Source organism: Atractosteus spatula, chromosome 8 (genome assembly GCF_055471065.1).
Source record: "Atractosteus spatula isolate fAtrSpa1 chromosome 8, fAtrSpa1.hap1, whole genome shotgun sequence".
In the NCBI taxonomy this organism is placed as follows: domain Eukaryota; kingdom Metazoa; phylum Chordata; class Actinopteri; order Semionotiformes; family Lepisosteidae; genus Atractosteus; species Atractosteus spatula.
In genome coordinates, this window is record NC_142713.1 from 3,145,164 (window position 1) to 3,163,510 (window position 18,347).

The 18,347-nt window shown below is 54.7% G+C and overlaps 1 protein-coding gene across 1 annotated transcript; it reads right to left on the minus strand.

Moving 5' to 3' along the window:
- Positions 1–460: 460 nt before the first annotated feature.
- On the minus strand, positions 461–15,079 carry LOC148829091 (haloacid dehalogenase-like hydrolase domain-containing 5). Its single transcript, XM_088924274.1, has 8 exons — positions 14,776–15,079; positions 12,860–13,063; positions 11,959–12,071; positions 10,606–10,699; positions 6,270–6,303; positions 5,378–5,552; positions 4,188–4,376; positions 461–3,391 (listed from the first exon to the last, which is right to left on the minus strand). Exons 1-8 carry the CDS (start codon positions 14,881–14,883, stop codon positions 3,016–3,018), a joined length of 1,293 nt encoding a protein of 430 aa, XP_088780400.1. The 5' UTR covers positions 14,884–15,079; the 3' UTR covers positions 461–3,015.
- Between the last annotated feature and the right edge of the window lie 3,268 nt (positions 15,080–18,347).

Consider the following 18,347-nt stretch of genomic DNA (forward strand, 5'->3'; position numbering starts at 1 on the left):
GGTCAGTGTGTCTGCAGCAGGGCTGTCCAGTTCTGGTCCTGGAGGGGTCAGTGTGTCTGCAGCAGGGCTGTCCAGTCCTGGTCCTGGAGGGGTCAATGAGTACGCAGCAGGGCTGTCAAGTCCTGGTCCTGGAGGGGTCAGTGTGTCTGCAGCAGGGCTGTCCAGTTCTGGTCCTGGAGGGGTCAATGAGCACGCAGCAGGGCTGTCCAGTCCTGGTCCTGGAGGGGTCAGTGCATTTTCAGATATTTCAGATCTCTTCAAAGCAGCAGCTTTGTTAAACTGGTGCAGTGCAGTTAAACCCACAGACTGTTGACCTGTGTCAGTTAACCCAGTTGAACTTCAAACCTGCAGACACACAGGGAAGGACACACTCCCCCTCACTGCAGACACCCCTGTCCAGACCCGGACCCAGGACCCAGCTGTCTCTGTGTCACAACCATGTCAAACAAAACAGGAACACATATGCAGTCTGAGTGTCCTTTTGATTCTTTAATGCATAGAAAGTCAATGTCGGGCGATCACACAAAGTATTAGACAGGACTAGCTGTTAAAGCTGATTGCATGTTACAACAGAAACGTCTGTACTACTCTAAACATTACCAATGAAAAGCAGTGTAATTCGTTCTTTTTCCCTTTTGTATGACAAAATTAAAAGCTGCTTGATCCCCCAAAATCATAGTTACTACACCCCAAAAACACCCACACCTTTTCTTTTGTCATTGTCCAGAGAGGGATGTATTTGCTTCCACAAATAACTCCCTCCTTTTAGCTGAGGTCAATGCTGAAACCAAAGTTATTTTAGCACCAAACTCCAGGTTACAGCAAACACGATGATCTGTGTCTTCTGGGGGGTATACTTCAGTACGTTCAGCTAGAATCTCCAGGATGAAGTCTTGGTTCATAAGTCCTTCCCAAAACCCAGCTATGAGTTTGTCTATCATAATGGACAGTAAAGTTAACCTTCCAAGCACTGCTTATAAAATGCCAAGACAGACTCTCTCTAAAGTACATTGTTAGGATTTAGACTAACGCAGGAGCTCAGCACCAGACATAATGAAAATCACTGACCGGGTTATAGTGCTGTATCACTATAATGCCAAAGATATAAAATTATCTTCAGATGGTCAAAGATCTTCCTTCACATTTATAAAAAAAAATACATACTAATTAAAGACGTAAAAGTTTTTTCTGGGTTAGAAAAAAAAACATCTAGGCTCAAAAGAAATACCCCAATTTCAAACTATTTGTAAGAAATGACATTAAAAGCCCAACCTCGACAAGAACGAACGTATTATTCTAGGATTATTTTAGTTTGAATAGGCTCTTCAAAAAGCAACCAAGGTCTCTCTAAGGTGCATCTGCTTGGTATGTAAAAAGCCGACAGCAAATCACCTCTCTCCACACAGCAGCCTCACTGGTTTCCCGATGGTCTAAGAGAATTAAAATCTCTTGTAAGGATACACTCTGTAATGGACGTTAATTTCATCATAACACAGGGCATTGAAGCCGGGCTCTTCAGAGTCACACAGGGGCATCTCCACAACGCTGCATCTCACAGTCAAGCTACTGTGCACACTGCTGCCTCTGTAGCACTGATGACTCTGCACAATAATTCCAGGAAATGTCATTGCTGCTCTATCAGCTTACTCCTTCTTATTAGAGACAGTGTCGTCTCCACAGGGGACATGACTCTGCATTTAAGTTTTCTTCTTTGTGCACTGTTTCAGTACACCTGCACGAACTCAAGATATTGGTAACGTGTAACAAAAAATCCATATAACACATTGCATCCCCAGCTTAAATGTCTTTATGGCTGCAACAGACTGGAAAGCACAGCAGCAGACTTTCCATGCCAGTCACAGCTACAGCAATCTGAAGCCGTTTCAAGCCCTGTACAAACCTGCTCACTGGAACTTGGTGGTACAGCAACACTATTAAACAGTACTAAGCTACAGAAATCGGAAAGACTCTTTTTTAAAAAATTCCAGCTAGACACAGTTTCTGACACACCCAGCAGTTGTGTTGGGATCTCCTCTTCCATACCTTTGAGAGCCCAAGATGGAAATACGTGCACCTACTGATCGTGTGGGAGATTGATACAGGATTCTACAACCCTGCCTTTCCTGGTGCTAACCTCAAACCTGCCCCACCTGTGCTGAAAACAGTTGAAAACCTGAAGTTGCCTCTCCCTTCCGTTTGTACAATCATGTGCAGACTCAGATGGCATTTGCGTTAATTCTACCAGGGAACACAGAAACATCAATGCAGAGTATGGCTGCTGCAGGTAACCTGTCCTGTGCTTTAGGGAACAGGAAACTGGAAAAGAGGTGCTTTCTTCAAGCTGGAAACTGTCTTCTGTGTTCTAAACAGAGCTTGTGTGTTCCCATTCACCCATCCACTTTCTAACTGCTTCTTCCAATTCAGGGTCACGGGGGAGCTGGAGTCTATCCCAGCAAGCAATGGGCACAAGGCAGGGTACACCCTGGACGGGACGCCAGTCCATCACAGGGCACACACAGACCCCCCACTCCACGGCCAGTTTTCCCAGAAGCCAATCAACCTACCAGTACGCCTTTGGTCTGTGGGAGGAAACTGGGGCGCCTTGGAGGAAACCCATGCACACCTGGGGAGAACCTACAAACTCCACACAGACAGCACCCCAGGCGATAAACTCAGGGCCCCAGCGGGCAAGGCAGCAATGGATGTCCCACAGAGACCAACCACAACAGCAGCAGCAGCAGCAGCAGCAGCAGAGTAACTTCCTGGTGGGCGTCGCCGTGCAGGGGTGGGTGGGGGGAGGGGGGTCTCCATGGAAACAAGGAAGTGGCTGAAATCCCCTCCTTTTCATTGGCTGACGGGGGTCACAGGAAACGAAAGACGGAAAAAACACGCCCAGGCGGGCGTCCTCCTTCGCCAGCCCCCCTCGGCGCACGAGCCCGGCGCTGGGACGGCAGTTCCGCCCCCCCCCCACTGCCGCCGCCGCCCCGCCCCGCCCCGCCACACGGGGGGCCTCGCTCAGGCCAGGGGCCAGCCCTCCTGGCCGAAGACCAGCTCCACGGCCTCGTCCACGTCCCGGGCCACCAGGGCAGGCTCCACCAGGCTGGGGTCGAAGCGGAAGTCGCGGTGGCCGTGGAAGACCCGCTCGGTGACGCTCTGGCGGGGGTCCCGGGGCAGGTCCCGCTGGCCGCCGCCGCCGTACACGCCCGTGCACACCAGGACCGAGACGCAGCACTCCGCCAGGCACCTCCCGAGGGCCTCGGGCCCCCCCGCCTCCTCCGGCGGGGCCCCCTGCGCCTCCACCAGCCGCGCCCCCTTCAGCTGGGCCTCCAGCGCCCCCTGCAGGTAGCGGTTGTACAGGTTGGCGCCGTAGATGTCCGCCATGGGGTTGTCCCTGTGAAAACGGAGTGAGAGGAGAGCCCAGGTTTCAGCGCTGTTTTTATACTCCAGGGTTGGTTAGAAAGAATCGGCCTTTCAAACCGCAATACAAGAAAAATGTCCCCGAGAGTTCCCACGAATTACAACGTGAGGCGGCCCTTCCTGCTCACTAGTCACTGTAATGTGATGTAATATCCACAGTAACTTGTTCAATCTCCAGTTTATACCACGAAATAGACGACATTTCCAGGTAAGATAAGATCACTTTATTGGCCATATACAATTTCTTGCATTAGGAATTTGTCTTTTCACAGACCCCAGCTTGCTCTCCATGAGACCCACAGACAGGGAGAGAAGCTGGGGGTCAGAGCGCAGGGTCAGCCATTTATACGGCGCCCCTGGAGCAGCTGGGGTGAAGGGCCTCGCTCAGGGGCCCAACGAAGTAGGATTCTTCTGCCGACCGTGGGATTTGAACCGGCAACCCTCCAGCCACAGGCGCAGATCCTGAGCCACAGTTGCCACCGCTCCGTAAAATGTATAACGAAGCACCAACCAGCGGCCGCAAGGATCTACGGCGAAGTGCATTTAAAACTGGGAGCAGGAGGCACTTCTTTACACAAAGGATGGTGGGAGGGTGGAACATGCTGCCCAGCCATGTTGTTGAAGCCGCTTCTTTGAAGAAACGGCTGAATGAGATCCTTGGATCATTACACCATGAAAGTTTGCTTTCCTCCTCCTGTGCAGGAGCCCCCGATTGTAAGCCCGCGTACACGGTGTAAACACACATTTCGATACTATCCAGCGCGGCTCACCCAATAGCATAGAGTCGGACGACGGGCTCGGTCCACCCCCTGGCCTCCGCCTGCTGCCTGACCAGGAGCTCGGCGTAGTTGTACGTCACCAAACTGGGCTTCCCGATCAGAGCCTCGTACTTCAGCTCCTGGCCCGTGATCTTCTGGTAGATGTGCTCCAGGCAAACCAGGAACGTCCCGTGTCCGAACCTGAGGACGACAGGGGAGCCGGGCCCCGTCAGGCGGGTGTGGAACCCAGACCGACGTGAGGGGGCAAGGCTTGGAAATTTAGCCACCCGTTTTCACAGGAATCCAATCTTCTCGTTGTCTCCTGCCTACAACACATTTCACTTAGGGATCTCCCAGACTAGCCAGCAGCCGTGTCCCCCTGCAGCTCCCAGCTGACAAACCCCACTGGAGCCCAGCAGGTGTGAGCCTGGCCGGTACCTGGAGGGGAGACTCCTGGGGAAGCTGAGGCTGCTGCTGGGAGAGGTGTGAGTGGGGCCAGCAGGGGGCGCTCACCCTGCGGTCTGTGTGGGTCCTCATGCCCCAGTATAGTGACGGGGACACTACACTGTAAAAAAGGCACCATCCTTTGGATGAGACATAAAACTGGGGTCCTGACTCTCTGTGGTCATTAAAAATCCCAGGGTGTCTCTCGAGAAGAGTAGGGGTGTTACCCCAGTGTCCTGGCAAAATTTCCCCCCTGGCCTCAAATACCACCTGAGGGATCATTGTCCTACATCTCTAGCATGGCATCTTGTACAGCTGACAGCCTGACAAGCACGAACGATGCATGTTGATTAAATGACTGCAGCACTGCAGGTGGCATGGTGGTGCATTGATCAGCATCGAACTAGGGCCATGGAATTAGTTCCTGGGGTGCTGTCTGTGTGGAGTTTGCATGTTGCCTCAGTGTTTGTGTGGTGCTCTGGTTTCCTCCCACTGTCCAAACCCATGCTGGCTTCTCGGAAATTGGCCCTGGCGTGTGTGTGTGGGGTGTGGGGTGTGGGGTGTGGTGGTGTGTGTGTGTGTGTGCGGGTGTGCGGGTGTGCGGGTGTCTTGAGATGGACTGGTGTCCTGACCAGGGTGTACCCTGCCTTGCGCCCCTTGCTTGCTGGGATAGATTCTTGCTCCCCCCAGCGACTCTGTGCTGGATGAAGTGGTTAGAAAATGGATTCAGAGGCAGACTAGGTCCCGGCTGGCCTGACCTGGGGTTCTTGGCCTCAGCCATCCACATGAGATCCATGTTGCAGGCCAGCACTGGGATGTGGGGGTAAGGTAGTGACGTCACAGGATTCCCTGGCCGGCCGTTGGTCAGGAGCAAGTCCACGATCAGCTGCAGGTTCGTCTCCCACCGGATCGGCTCTCCGAAGAGGATCACAGCTGCCGAGGAAAAGCAAAGACCGGTCTGTGTGGAATTTTCCTGGGAGCGTGGGTTCCCTCCTGCCTTCTCCGCACGCTGTTGTCAGGAGTAAGTGGCTTCCTGATAATGTACACTGTATGTGTACATTACTGGGGACAGTGCGGTGGCTCTGTGGCTCAGGATCTGCGCCTGTGGCCGGGAGGTTGCCGGTTCGTATCCCGCGGCCGGCAGAGGAATCCTACTCCGTTGGGCCCCTGAGCGAGGCCCTTCACCCCAGCTGCTCCAGGGGCGCCGTATAAATGGCTGACCCTGCGCTCTGACCCCCAGCTTCTCTCTCCCTGTCTGTGTGTCTCATGGAGAGCAGGCTGGGGTCTGTGAAAAGACACATTCCTCATGCGAGACACTGTATCTGGCCAATAGAGTGGTCTGATCTGAAGTGCTCTTATCTCATGTCCTGCTTCAACAAAAACTGCTCCCCTCAGCCCTGCCTTCACCCTGTGGGACAGCGATGGAACTCTGGGACAAGTGCGCAGGACGCCGTGTGTCTGCTTCATTATCGTTAATACCCACGGATGTCTGATGTGGGCACCTGGGAGGAAACCTTGTTGGAGAACAATACCGGGAGGCTCACAGAAAGATTTCTGCAGAGAAGCAGCCATCCAGGAAATGAGGTTCTACAAGAACTTGGGAACTGTTGCTGGAACTGCAGGGGCAGAGAAGCTTTCGGTTTCAAATACCTTCGACGGCAGGGAAGTCCTTAGGTGGCTCCACCTGAAAGCAAGGAATGATGTAGTTAACCCCACGGGCTGCCCTGCGAGCACAGCACAGAGGATGTTCACTTCCAGCACTGAAAGTGCTCGTGTAGGTCTCGCATCTGGTTGACGGCCACTTGTGGAAACTGGTGCACAATGAAAGCACAGCAGTCAGCGTTCTACATCAACACCGTCACCACTGCCTCTCGTCCAACCCCCAACACCGTCACCACTGCCTCTCCTCCAACCCTCAACACCGTCACCACAGCGTCTCCGCTGACCTGACCCTCAACACCGTCACCACAGCGTCTCCGCTGACCTGACCCTCAACACCGTCACCACTGCCTCTCGTCCGACCCCCAACACCGTCACCACAGCGTCTCCACTGACCTGACCCCCAACACTGTCACCACTGCCTCTCCTCCGACCCCCAACACCGTCACCAGGGCGGTTCCTATCCACGTGCTGGACCCTCCCTCCCTGATGTCCCACCACAGCAGAACCCCACGGGCTGACCTGCGAGCACAGCACAGAGGATGTTCACTTCCAGCACTGAAAGTGCTCGTGTAGGTCTCGCATCTGGTTGACGGCCACTTGTGGAAACTGGTGCACAATGAAAGCACAGCAGTCAGCGTTCTACATCAACACCGTCACCACTGCCTCTCGTCCGACCCCCAACACCGTCACCACTGCCTCTCCTCCAACCCTCAACACCGTCACCACAGCGTCTCCGCTGACCTGACCCTCAACACCGTCACCACAGCGTCTCCGCTGACCTGACCCTCAACACCGTCACCACTGCCTCTCGTCCGACCCCCAACACCGTCACCACAGCGTCTCCGCTGACCTGACCCTCAACACCGTCACCACTGCCTCTCCTCCGACCCCCAACACCGTCACCACGGCGTCTCCGCTGACCTGACCCTCAACACTGTCACCACAGCATCTCCACTGACCCCCAACACCGTCAACACAGCGTCTCCGCTGACCTGACCCCCAACACCGTCAACACGGCGTCTCCGCTGACCTGACCCTCAACACCGTCACCACGGCGTCTCCGCTGACCTGACCCTCAACACCGTCACCACTGCCTCTCGTCCGACCCTCAACACCGTCACCACGGCATCACCACTGCCTCTCCTCCGACCCTCAACACCGTCACCACAGCGTCTCCGCTGACCTGACCCTCAACACCGTCAACACTGCCTCTTGTCCAACCCTCAACACCGTCACCACAGCGCCTCCGCTGACCTGACCCTCAACACCGTCACCACTGCCTCTCGTCCGACCCTCAACACCGTCACCACAGCGTCTCCGCTGACCTGACCCTCAACACCGTCACCACTGCCTCTCGTCCGACCCTCAACACCGTCACCACAGCGTCTCCGCTGACCTGACCCTCAACACCGTCACCACAGCGTCTCCTCCTACCCTCAACACCGTCACCACAGCGTCTCCGGTGACCTGACCCTCAACACCGTCACCACAGCGTCTCCGGTGACCTGACCCTCAACACCGTCACCACTGCCTCTCCTCCAACCCCCAACACCGTCACCACAGCGTCTCCGCCGACCTGACCCTCAACACCGTCACCACAGCGTCTCCGCTGACCTGACCCTCAACACCGTCACCACAACGTCTCCGCCGACCTGACCCCCAACACCATCACCACTGCCTCTCGTCCGACCCCCAACACCGTCACCACAGCGTCTCCGCTGACCTGACCCTCAACACCATCACCACTGCCTCTCGTCCGACCCCCAACACCGTCACCACTGCCTCTCCTCCAACCCTCAACACCGTCACCACAGCGTCTCCGCTGACCTGACCCTCAACACCGTCACCACAGCGTCTCCGCTGACCTGACCCTCAACACCGTCACCACAGCGTCTCCGCTGACCTGACCCTCAACACCGTCACCACTGCCTCTCGTCCGACCCCCAACACCGTCACCACTGCCTCTCCTCCAACCCTCAACACCGTCACCACAGCGTCTCCGCTGACCTGACCCTCAACACCGTCACCACAGCGTCTCCGCTGACCTGACCCTCAACACCGTCACCACTGCCTCTCGTCCGACCCCCAACACCGTCACCACAGCGTCTCCGCTGACCTGACCCTCAACACCGTCACCACTGCCTCTCGTCCAACCCCCAACACCGTCACCACAGTGTCTCCGCTGACCTGACCCTCAACACTGTCACCACTGCCTCTCCTCCGACCCCCAACACCGTCACCACGGCGTCTCCGGTGACCTGACCCTCAACACTGCCACCACAGCATCTCCACTGACCCCCAACACCGTCAACACAGCGTCTCCGCTGACCTGACCCTCAACACCGTCACCACGGCGTCTCCGCTGACCTGACCCTCAACACCGTCACCACTGCCTCTCGTCCGACCCTCAACACCGTCACCACGGCGTCACCACTGCCTCTCCTCCGACCCTCAACACCATCACCACAGCGTCTCTGCTGACCTGACCCTCAACACCGTCAACACTGCCTCTCGTCCAACCCTCAACACCGTCACCACAGCGTCTCCGCTGACCTGACCCTCAACACCGTCACCACTGCCTCTCGTCCGACCCTCAACACCGTCACCACAGCGTCTCCGCTGACCTGACCCTCAACACCGTCACCACTGCCTCTCGTCCGACCCTCAACACCGTCACCACAGCGTCTCCGCTGACCTGACCCTCGACACCGTCACCACAGCGTCTCCTCCTACCCTCAACACCGTCACCACAGCGTCTCCGCTGACCTGACCCTCAACACCGTCACCGGTGACCTGACCCTCAACACCGTCACCACAGCATCTCCGCCGACCTGACCCTCAACACCGTCACCACAGCGTCTCCGCTGACCTGACCCTCAACACCGTCACCACAGCGTCTCCGCCGACCTGACCCCCAACACCGTCACCACAGCGTCTCCGCTGACCTGACCCCCAACACTGTCACCACTGCCTCTCCTCCGACCCCCAACACCGTCACCAGGGCGGTTCCTATCCACGTGCTGGACCCTCCCTCCCTGATGTCCCACCACAGCAGAACCCCACGGGCTGCCCTGCGAGCACAGCACAGAGGATGTTCACTTCCAGCACTGAAAGTGCTCGTGTAGGTCTCGCATCTGGTTGACGGCCACTTGTGGAAACTGGTGCACAATGAAAGCACAGCAGTCAGCGTTCTACATCAACACCGTCACCACTGCCTCTCGTCCAACCCCCAACACCGTCACCACTGCCTCTCCTCCAACCCTCAACACCGTCACCACAGCGTCTCCGCTGACCTGACCCTCAACACCGTCACCACAGCGTCTCCGCTGACCTGACCCCCAACACCGTCACCACAGCGTCTCCGCTGACCTGACCCTCAACACCGTCACCACTGCCTCTCGTCCGACCCCCAACACCGTCACCACAGCGTCTCCGCTGACCTGACCCTCAACACCGTCACCACTGCCTCTCCTCCGACCCCCAACACCGTCACCACGGCGTCTCCGCTGACCTGACCCTCAACACTGTCACCACAGCATCTCCACTGACCCCCAACACCGTCAACACAGCGTCTCCGCTGACCTGACCCCCAACACCGTCAACACGGCGTCTCCGCCGACCTGACCCTCAACACCGTCAACACAGCGTCTCCGCTGACCTGACCCTCAACACCGTCACCACGGCGTCTCCGCTGACCTGACCCTCAACACCGTCACCACTGCCTCTCGTCCGACCCTCAACACCGTCACCACGGCGTCACCACTGCCTCTCCTCCGACCCTCAACACCATCACCACAGCGTCTCTGCTGACCTGACCCTCAACACCGTCAACACTGCCTCTCGTCCAACCCTCAACACCGTCACCACAGCGTCTCCGCTGACCTGACCCTCAACACCGTCACCACTGCCTCTCGTCCGACCCTCAACACCGTCACCACAGCGTCTCCGCTGACCTGACCCTCAACACCGTCACCACTGCCTCTCGTCCGACCCTCAACACCGTCACCACAGCGTCTCCGCTGACCTGACCCTCGACACCGTCACCACAGCGTCTCCTCCTACCCTCAACACCGTCACCACAGCGTCTCCGCTGACCTGACCCTCAACACCGTCACCGCTGACCTGACCCTCAACACCGTCACCACAGCGTCTCCGCCGACCTGACCCCCAACACCGTCACCACAGCGTCTCCGCTGACCTGACCCCCAACACTGTCACCACTGCCTCTCCTCCGACCCCCAACACCGTCACCAGGGCGGTTCCTATCCACGTGCTGGACCCTCCCTCCCTGATGTCCCACCACAGCAGACAGCACGGTACGCACCTGGTCTCTGGGCCGCCGGTGGTGGTCCACGACATCCAGAAGAGGGTAGGCTTCCCTCAGCATCTCGATGGTCACCACCTTCTGGAACCCCAGACTGCGGCGGCAGGAGTTAAGAGGAAACCGTCTCAAAGGCTACGACCCGCCCTCCACACACCCCTCCGTTCCTAGAATTCAGCGGCGCTTCCCACGAAACTACACTGAAGGAAAGAACATTGTTTTATTCTCCTCCAGAGAACCGTTTTGATTAGAAATATGACATTGCACTGCTGACCCGCAGATCTGGGGCTCTGGGTTCAGTTGCCGGGGTGCTGTCTGTGTGGAGTCTGCGTGTTCTCCCTTGCATTTGCGTGGGTTTCCTCCGGGTGCTCCGGTTTCCTCCCACAGTGCAAAGACATGCTGGGGGGGGGTTCATTGCCTCCTGGGGAAAAGGGCCATGTCTGTGTGCGTGTCCTGTGACGGACTGGTGTCCCATCCAAGGTGTAACCTGCCTTGTGCCTGTTGCTTGCTGGGATTAACTCTGGCTTCCCCCACGATCCTGAAACTGGAAGAAGCGGCTAAAACACAAAAGGATGGCCGGACATTTCTACATGGCTTATCTTTGTGTTAATGGGAAGCAGTCACAGAATTACATTCACCGTACACCGCACCCAGCCGGATCTCCCAGCGGATCAGCTCGCGGTGACCTCAGGATACGGGGAACACATCTGCCCTCTAGTGGCGTAAAGGGGAGCTGCAGTCCCAGCTTCTCGGGCTCAATGATGAGATCTCGGTAACAGACTAAATGTACTGACGGTATACAAAAAGAGGTGAAAACTTCCAGCGAAGCACAAAATCACGAACTTCACGAAAGTACGGCAAGCACAAGGTTGTGCAGCAGACATTTCAGCAGGCCGAGTTAACAAATAAGTTGTATCTGTGGGCCAAGCCATCTCGAACCATCAATAAGCCGAGAGCGATATTTCTACTGGAGGAGAAGAGCTGGGTTCACAAGCCCGCTTGTCTACAGAGTCACAGGGCCGCCTCACCTCACCGGAGGTCTCGTTGGCCTGGTTCTGAATCACAGAGCCTGGCGCTGCCCAGACCTGGAAATTGAATCTGTTTTGTGCTGTAAATTGGAGGTTTTGCACGTTACTGAGGACATTGTGGTTTGACATGCACTCATCAACACCTATTCTTTCTAGCCTCCGAAATATAAAGATAGCGCTGCAGTTTCTCTTTATTTGCCTCCTCTGCTTGAGGAGGCCAAACTGTTAGGACAATTTAAAGTGCCCTCTATGTCGACAACACTGTGTCCCACCCAAAACCAACGGGGTTATTTATGGCTCAGGAAGTAAATACAGGGAGAAAGGATACTTCCGGGCCACCTCCGTCACTGGGCCTTGCCCCGATACCAGGACGCACTTCTCGTGGTACTGAGTGAACATCCGCAGAGGACTGTGGGATAGCATCACCTGGTCCGCCGACACCTGTCCAGAGAGGAAGACACAGACGGCAGGGCCAGGTGAGTACACACCAGCAGTGCTGACCTGACCCTTCACGACCCTTCCTCGTGCTCTTGTGGGGATTCCTCCCGCGGTCCAAAGTCATGCTTAGAGATGAACTGGCTTCTGGAAAAATTGGCCCTGGTGTGAGTGTGTGTGTGTGTCTGTCTGTGTGAGTCTGTGTGTGTCCTGTGATGGAGTGGCCCTGGTGTGAGTCTGTGTGTGTGCTGTGATGGAGTGGCCCTGGTGTGAGTCTGTGTGTGTGTGTGTGTGTGTGTGTGTTGTGATGGACTGGCCCTGGTGTGTGTGTGTGTGTTGTGATGGACTGGCCCTGGTGTATGTGTGTGTGTGTGTGTTGTGATGGACTGGCCCTGGTGTGTGTGTGTGTGTGTGTGTGTGTGTGTGTGTGTGTGATGGACTGACCCTGGTGTGTGTGTGTTGTGCTGGACTGGCCCTGGTGTGTGTGTGTTGTGCTGGACTGGCCCTGGTGTGTGTGTGTGTGTGTGTGTGTGTGTGTGTTGTGCTGGACTGGCCCTGGTGTGTGTGTGTGTGTGTGTGTGTTGTGCTGGACTGGCCCTGGTGTGTGTGTGTGTGTGTGTGTGTGTGTGTGTGCTGGACTGGCCCTGGTGTGTGTGTGTGTGTGTGTTGTGCTGGACTGGCCCTGGTGTGTGTGTGTGTGTGTGTGTGTGTGTGTGTGAACCCTGGCCCAACTCAACACTAAAACAGAGAGCAGGCTGAAGAGGCCGCTGTGGCGTCTCGAGACCGGACGTCACCTCCACGTCCAGCAGGTGGGACAGCTCCTCGGCCTTGGCCTGCCTCAGGCAGTTCCCGGCGTTGGTCACAAACACCACCGGCACCCGGAAGCGCCCGCTCCCGTCCACCAGCTTCTGGAAGCAGGTCTTAGCAGCGGGAATGGGGGTCCTACCGCGGACCAGGACGCCGTCGATGTCGAACAGGAGCCCGAAGGAGGGCTGACTCTGTAGGGGGGGGGGGGGGAGGGGGGAGAAAGACGAGCCGTCCAGTCAGGGGGCTGACCTGCGGGTGTCAAGCGTGGAGGCCGTATTTAACGCGGACGACTTGGAATATTAAAAAAAATGATTATAGAACAACGGATTATAGAACAACGGATCGGTGTTGTGAAGGTGATTTATGTATGGTATCATGGAAAAGCTAGTCTTTTCTCCCGGGTTACAGTCAGGGCCGGATTGTGGTGTCCGTAGGCCCCCCGGGCACTTCCACTCCGCCATGCGCAGAGAGAGGGGGGAAACGCCAGCTGAACGGCGTCGACGGACGTGACGCACTTCGAGCTGTTCTCATGCCAAACCGCGCGACTGACGGAGCGAGTCGAGCGCCCGTCACTTCGACGCTTCCAGTCTCTAGGACAGCCGCTGGACAGCGCCTGATCACTGGTCTGGAGCACCTGGAGTCCACCGCAAGCCTGTTGTTCCAGCTCCTTTCTCGTCAGTCGCTCGTGTTTCCCTCCTGTGTGGGCCCCTGGGCACTGTGCCTGCAGAGCCTCATGGAAAATCCAGCCCTGTTCAACAGGCTAAAACTGAAACAGGTGCGCGCTTGGATTGAAAAACACGGGGCACACAGCAAGGCTGGCAGGATATGCTGGGGGCAGGACCCGAGCTCCGCGACCACCTGACAGAGTCAGAAAGGGTTTAGGACGGTGCTCGGGAGTAACAGGCGCCCTGTGAGAGAGGAGTGCGTTTTTATTGTTTTGGAGAACTGTTTGACGTCCGGACCAGAGCGGAAGAGCCGCTGAATGAAACCGACAGGGGCCCGTTGGCTAAACGAGGCAAAGACGCTCGCAAGATCCCGTCGACGAACTATTTTGGACACCCTGTCTCTCTCTCTCTCAGGAAGAGCAAAGAGCAGAGGGGGAGGGGGGGGGACGGCGGCGCCCCCTGCTTCATCTCGTTTGAACCGGAGACACGTGATCTTCTCGACACAAACACCGATCCGGTGGGGGGGGTGGGAAGTGGAAAGAAAGTTTTTGCTCGAATAACTACCCGGGTGTAGCGCTTCTTCTAAAACAGCGCTCTGAAAAACAACAACAACAACAACAACAACAAAATAAAATTAAATTAAACAAGCCCCTTTCCCAACCTCACACCGGTAACCCGACACAAAACGAGACCGTCGTCAAGGGGTCTGACGGACTTCACGATCGTGTCACACGCAATCGTTTTTAAAGAGTATTTTACGCTTGACGCCTCTTTAAATAACACGACGTGCTCGGGATCAAATTCGGCAGAATCTCTGCTGGTTCCCGTTGGGTTGTTTTGTTGTTGTTGTTGTTTTTGCTCCCCGACACTGAACCTCCACACACTGAACAAAACTACAACCAACGTGAGCCGCTTACGTCATCGAACGCAGACGCGCTCCTCATAACATTAATTATGAGTTAATTGGGGGCGAGTGCGGGGCTGGGCGTGAGGATTCAGAGATCCCGGCAGGAAAAAAAAGCCCAGTAGATCATCCCAGTCGTGGACTGGGAGTCCGGTCGGCATGGAAACCCTGCTGGTTTTCCACACACACCACCCACAATGAAAATAAAACCCAGCCCCGGGCACATGCACGCACACACCATGTTGAAATGCAATCAATGAACGAGCACAAGGCAGCCCTATCGCGACCGGCCGGCCTTCGGCTTTTTTTTAGGACAAACGGAGTCGCTACTTACGGGACAGGAGCGGCGCGCCGCCACCGACACAAACCTACGGCTTTCGGCTGCAGCCCCGGCTCCGCATCTCGCCAGCCGCCTCCAGACGCCCAGCCTTGCGTGAAACATACTCACCGACCCGCACAAACGCGCTCGAAACGATCCTAGCGGGGTGAATTGCGCTGACTAATGCATAGCCCGACTTTAGCAACGCCCCGTCAGCTACGGCTTGCAAAGCTAGCCGGCCGCAAAAAAGTTAGGGGTCGGTTGCTATTCCCGTGCCAAACGCTGGCGGGGACTCGCGGATTCGCCACCCCCCCCCCCCGGACTACAAATCCCAGCGTGCAAAGCGCTTCGTGACGGATTAATCGAGCGCCTCCGAAAAAGGGGGGTGGGGTGTACTTGCGTGTCGTTTAAAACAAATAATTAAAAACGTTGCGTGTGGTTTGGGGTTGCACGTAGGCGGCTCACTACTCGCAGGAAGGAAGAAGAAGTGTGATTTTCTTGTCGCTGCGCTGTTCCAAACTCACAAAGTTACCTCACAAAACCGTGTCGCTGGTATAGTATTTCAAAAAACAACTGTCTGTATCCCCGGTGCACACAATGAACTGCGAGCATTAAATTAAAGTATAAATAATAATTTATCGCGGCAGTGTTCCGATATAGGGGCTTGCCTGCTTCACTTGGGTCTAGTCAATGACAATATTGGTTAGAAAAGTCCATATGATCTTTGTGCTAATTATTTCATGTTCTTCTGGAATTAAATCCGTGAAGGTGTTTCAGATAAGTAAAATATAAAAAACAGCTGCTTATTCGTCCCTGCCTAAGGTGGCTCTGCGCCTGTGGCTGGAGGGTTGCCGGTTCGAATCCCGCGGCCGGCAGAGGAATCCTACTCCATTGAGCCCCTGAGCGAGGCCCTTCACCCCAGCTGTTCCAGGGGTGTTCTATAAATGGCTGACCCTGCGCTCTGACCCCAAGCTTCTCTCCCTGTCTGTGTGTCTCATGGAGAGCAAGTTGGGGTCTGTGAAAAGACACATTCCTCATGCAAGAAATTGTATAGGGCTAAAAAAGTGCTTATCTTACTCGGCTCGGCTCTTTTCCTGTCGTAAATACTACTGTGTCCCCTCTTCCGGTAGTGCCTCCTTGTGGTTGAAAAGCTACACGGAGATTGTGGTTCCTGTACAGACAAAAGCACCTTGAGAAGGCTTTCAATTCACTGTACAATGCACTTAGATATTAGTAAGTATAGGTGCATTAACCTTTTTTGCTTACAAAATCATGCCCTGTTTCTACATCTAGAAGATAAGTTTTGTTGGATTTTAACTTTTTTTTTTTTAGTAGGCTTTGCCCCAGAGTAAGATTTTCTCACAGATAAGTACACAAGAATAATCTTTGCAACCCACTCTGCTCGTTTGGATGTTAGCAGCTTAACTGATCGAAATATCGCATCTACGTATTTGTTGAAAGGACATCAACTCTAAAACATGACCGAGCAGCTTGTTCGACAGCATAGGACATGACTTGAAGTCTCAAAATGTAGTTTTACACATGTTCCTCACCTTGGGGGCGATCACAGAGCAGCAATATATATTTTGTTGGATTGCTGCACCCACAGTTACCCACAACGTTTTAAATAAGGTCCTCATCGAGCATTAAACGTTTAACGTGAAGCGTTAAACATTTTCAACATCCTTCAATTTGCCTTCTCTGCTTCTGACGATGCACACTAAAATTCTCTTTGCCTTTTTTAAATCGCTTTGCCATGTGGTCTGCAATACGCCAGCGCTGCATCAGTATTGATGCCTTACGGTGAGGCTGTGCCATCAGTAGCTTTTGCAACCTCAGCGATTCCTATTGTGCAGCTGCACATATACCTGCACGTTAAATCCAAGCAAAAGAGGGCTGACAGTTTCCAAGGCACCTGTAAGATCTTTAAAAACACGACCAAAGATGCACAATAAAAGCATAGAGAACATAAGATCGATGATACCAGGACATCAGTAGGTCAAACCTGTTCTCAAGCCAGTCCATACACTGGAGTATATGTAGCGTACCTAACTGCAGACTACAACTCCAGCTGCACCTTAAGAGTCTCTTCACGTCACTTTGTGCTCTTTGTGAACTCTGTACGTCGGCGTGTAAGCTTGGCATGCTACACACGTGAAGTCTTTCTGCGTGATCCGCATTTTATGGCCATGTGTAACACGAGCAATTACAAAACATCGAAACAGCAAAAGAAAAAGAAAGTTTGACAGCATTTCTCAGATGTAGCGTGACGAGCTGTACGGATCACCCTGAACAAGATTTTCAGACATTCTGTGGTCTGATGATTCAGCCCTTGAGTCATCCCTAAAGCAGGTAACAAGTTCAAACGCACACGAGACAAGAGATGACTGCCGTGACAGATTTATAGCTCCTGGCATCAGAATCGATGATACATCCATCACCGTTCTGCTTTACGCCCTGAGAGACTGAAAACCTGTGTGTGATCAAAGTACATTCAGCTGAAAAAGCATGTTACTAAGTGCAAAGCCCAGTGATTGGCTGCACTAGATTTCACCTCCTCTGTCAGCACCATGAAGGTCGAAGCCAACAACATTGAACCTCTGGGAAGGAAAAGGATGAGATTATCTGAGACCCCATGACTATCCCTGACTTGTTATAATAATAATAATTCCCTACACTTATACAGCTCTTTTCTGGACCCTCCACTCCGAGCTCTTCCCAGGTCAGGGGGAATCCCACTACCGCCACCAGTGTGCAGCCCCACCTGGATGATGCTCCAGTCCTCTCACACACACCAACTCTCAGTGGGGAGGAGAGCAGAGGGATGAAGCCAGTTCAGAGAGGGGGGTTATTAGGAGGCCATGATTGGCAAGGGCCAATGGGAAATTTGGTCAGGACACTGGGGTAACACCCCTACTCTTGTCGAGAGACACCCTGGGATTTTTAATGACCACAGCGAGTCAGGACCTCGGTTTTACGTCTCATCCAAAGGACGGTGCCTGTTTACAGTTTAGTGTCCCCGTCACTATACTGGGGCGTTAGGACCCACACAGACCGCAGGGTGAGCGCCCCCTGCTGGCCCCACTAACACCTCCTCCAGCAGCAACCTTAGTTTTTCCCAGGAGGTCTCCCATCCATTATGCTTGGACTTGAAGACACGCTCAGCTGACAAGGGAACAGGAGAGCCGGATCAATCCTCTTCGAAATGACTCACCCCCGAGCTCTTAAGGGAGAAAAGGGAAGGTGCGTTTCCCAGTAACGATGCTGGAGTCACGAGCTGTGTCAGCTGCGAAGGGACAAGCTCAGTCCAACTACCACGCCGAAGGGGGAAAGAAGAAACAACAGGTTTCGGCCCCGGAGCCTCCTTTAGGTTTCATGACACAAGCAAGTCGTTACACGCCAAGCGAAAACCAATCACACTTGTATATACTCGCCATTCCGTTTAGTCATCGTTGGCAATGCAGGGCAGGAAAAATATACTTGTACAAGGGTGACAGGGCTTTCTCCTGTTATGCCCCCAAGCTCTGGGACTCTCCCCAAGGATATCAGAGAGTCACCTTCTCTAAACTCCTTCAAATCCAGACTCC

Bases quoted from the DNA above. Each gene is read 5' to 3' on its own strand.
- LOC148829091 (XM_088924274.1), bottom strand. From the start codon at position 14,883: ATGTTTCACGCAAGGCTGGGCGTCTGGAGGCGGCTGGCGAGATGCGGA. The intron at 13,064-14,775 runs GTAAGTAGCGAC...CCCCCCCTACAG, and splicing joins CGGCGCGCCGCTCCTGTCCC to AGTCAGCCCTCCTTCGGGCT. The intron at 12,072-12,859 runs GTGACGTCCGGT...CTCTCTGGACAG, and splicing joins CCCACCTGCTGGACGTGGAG to GTGTCGGCGGACCAGGTGAT.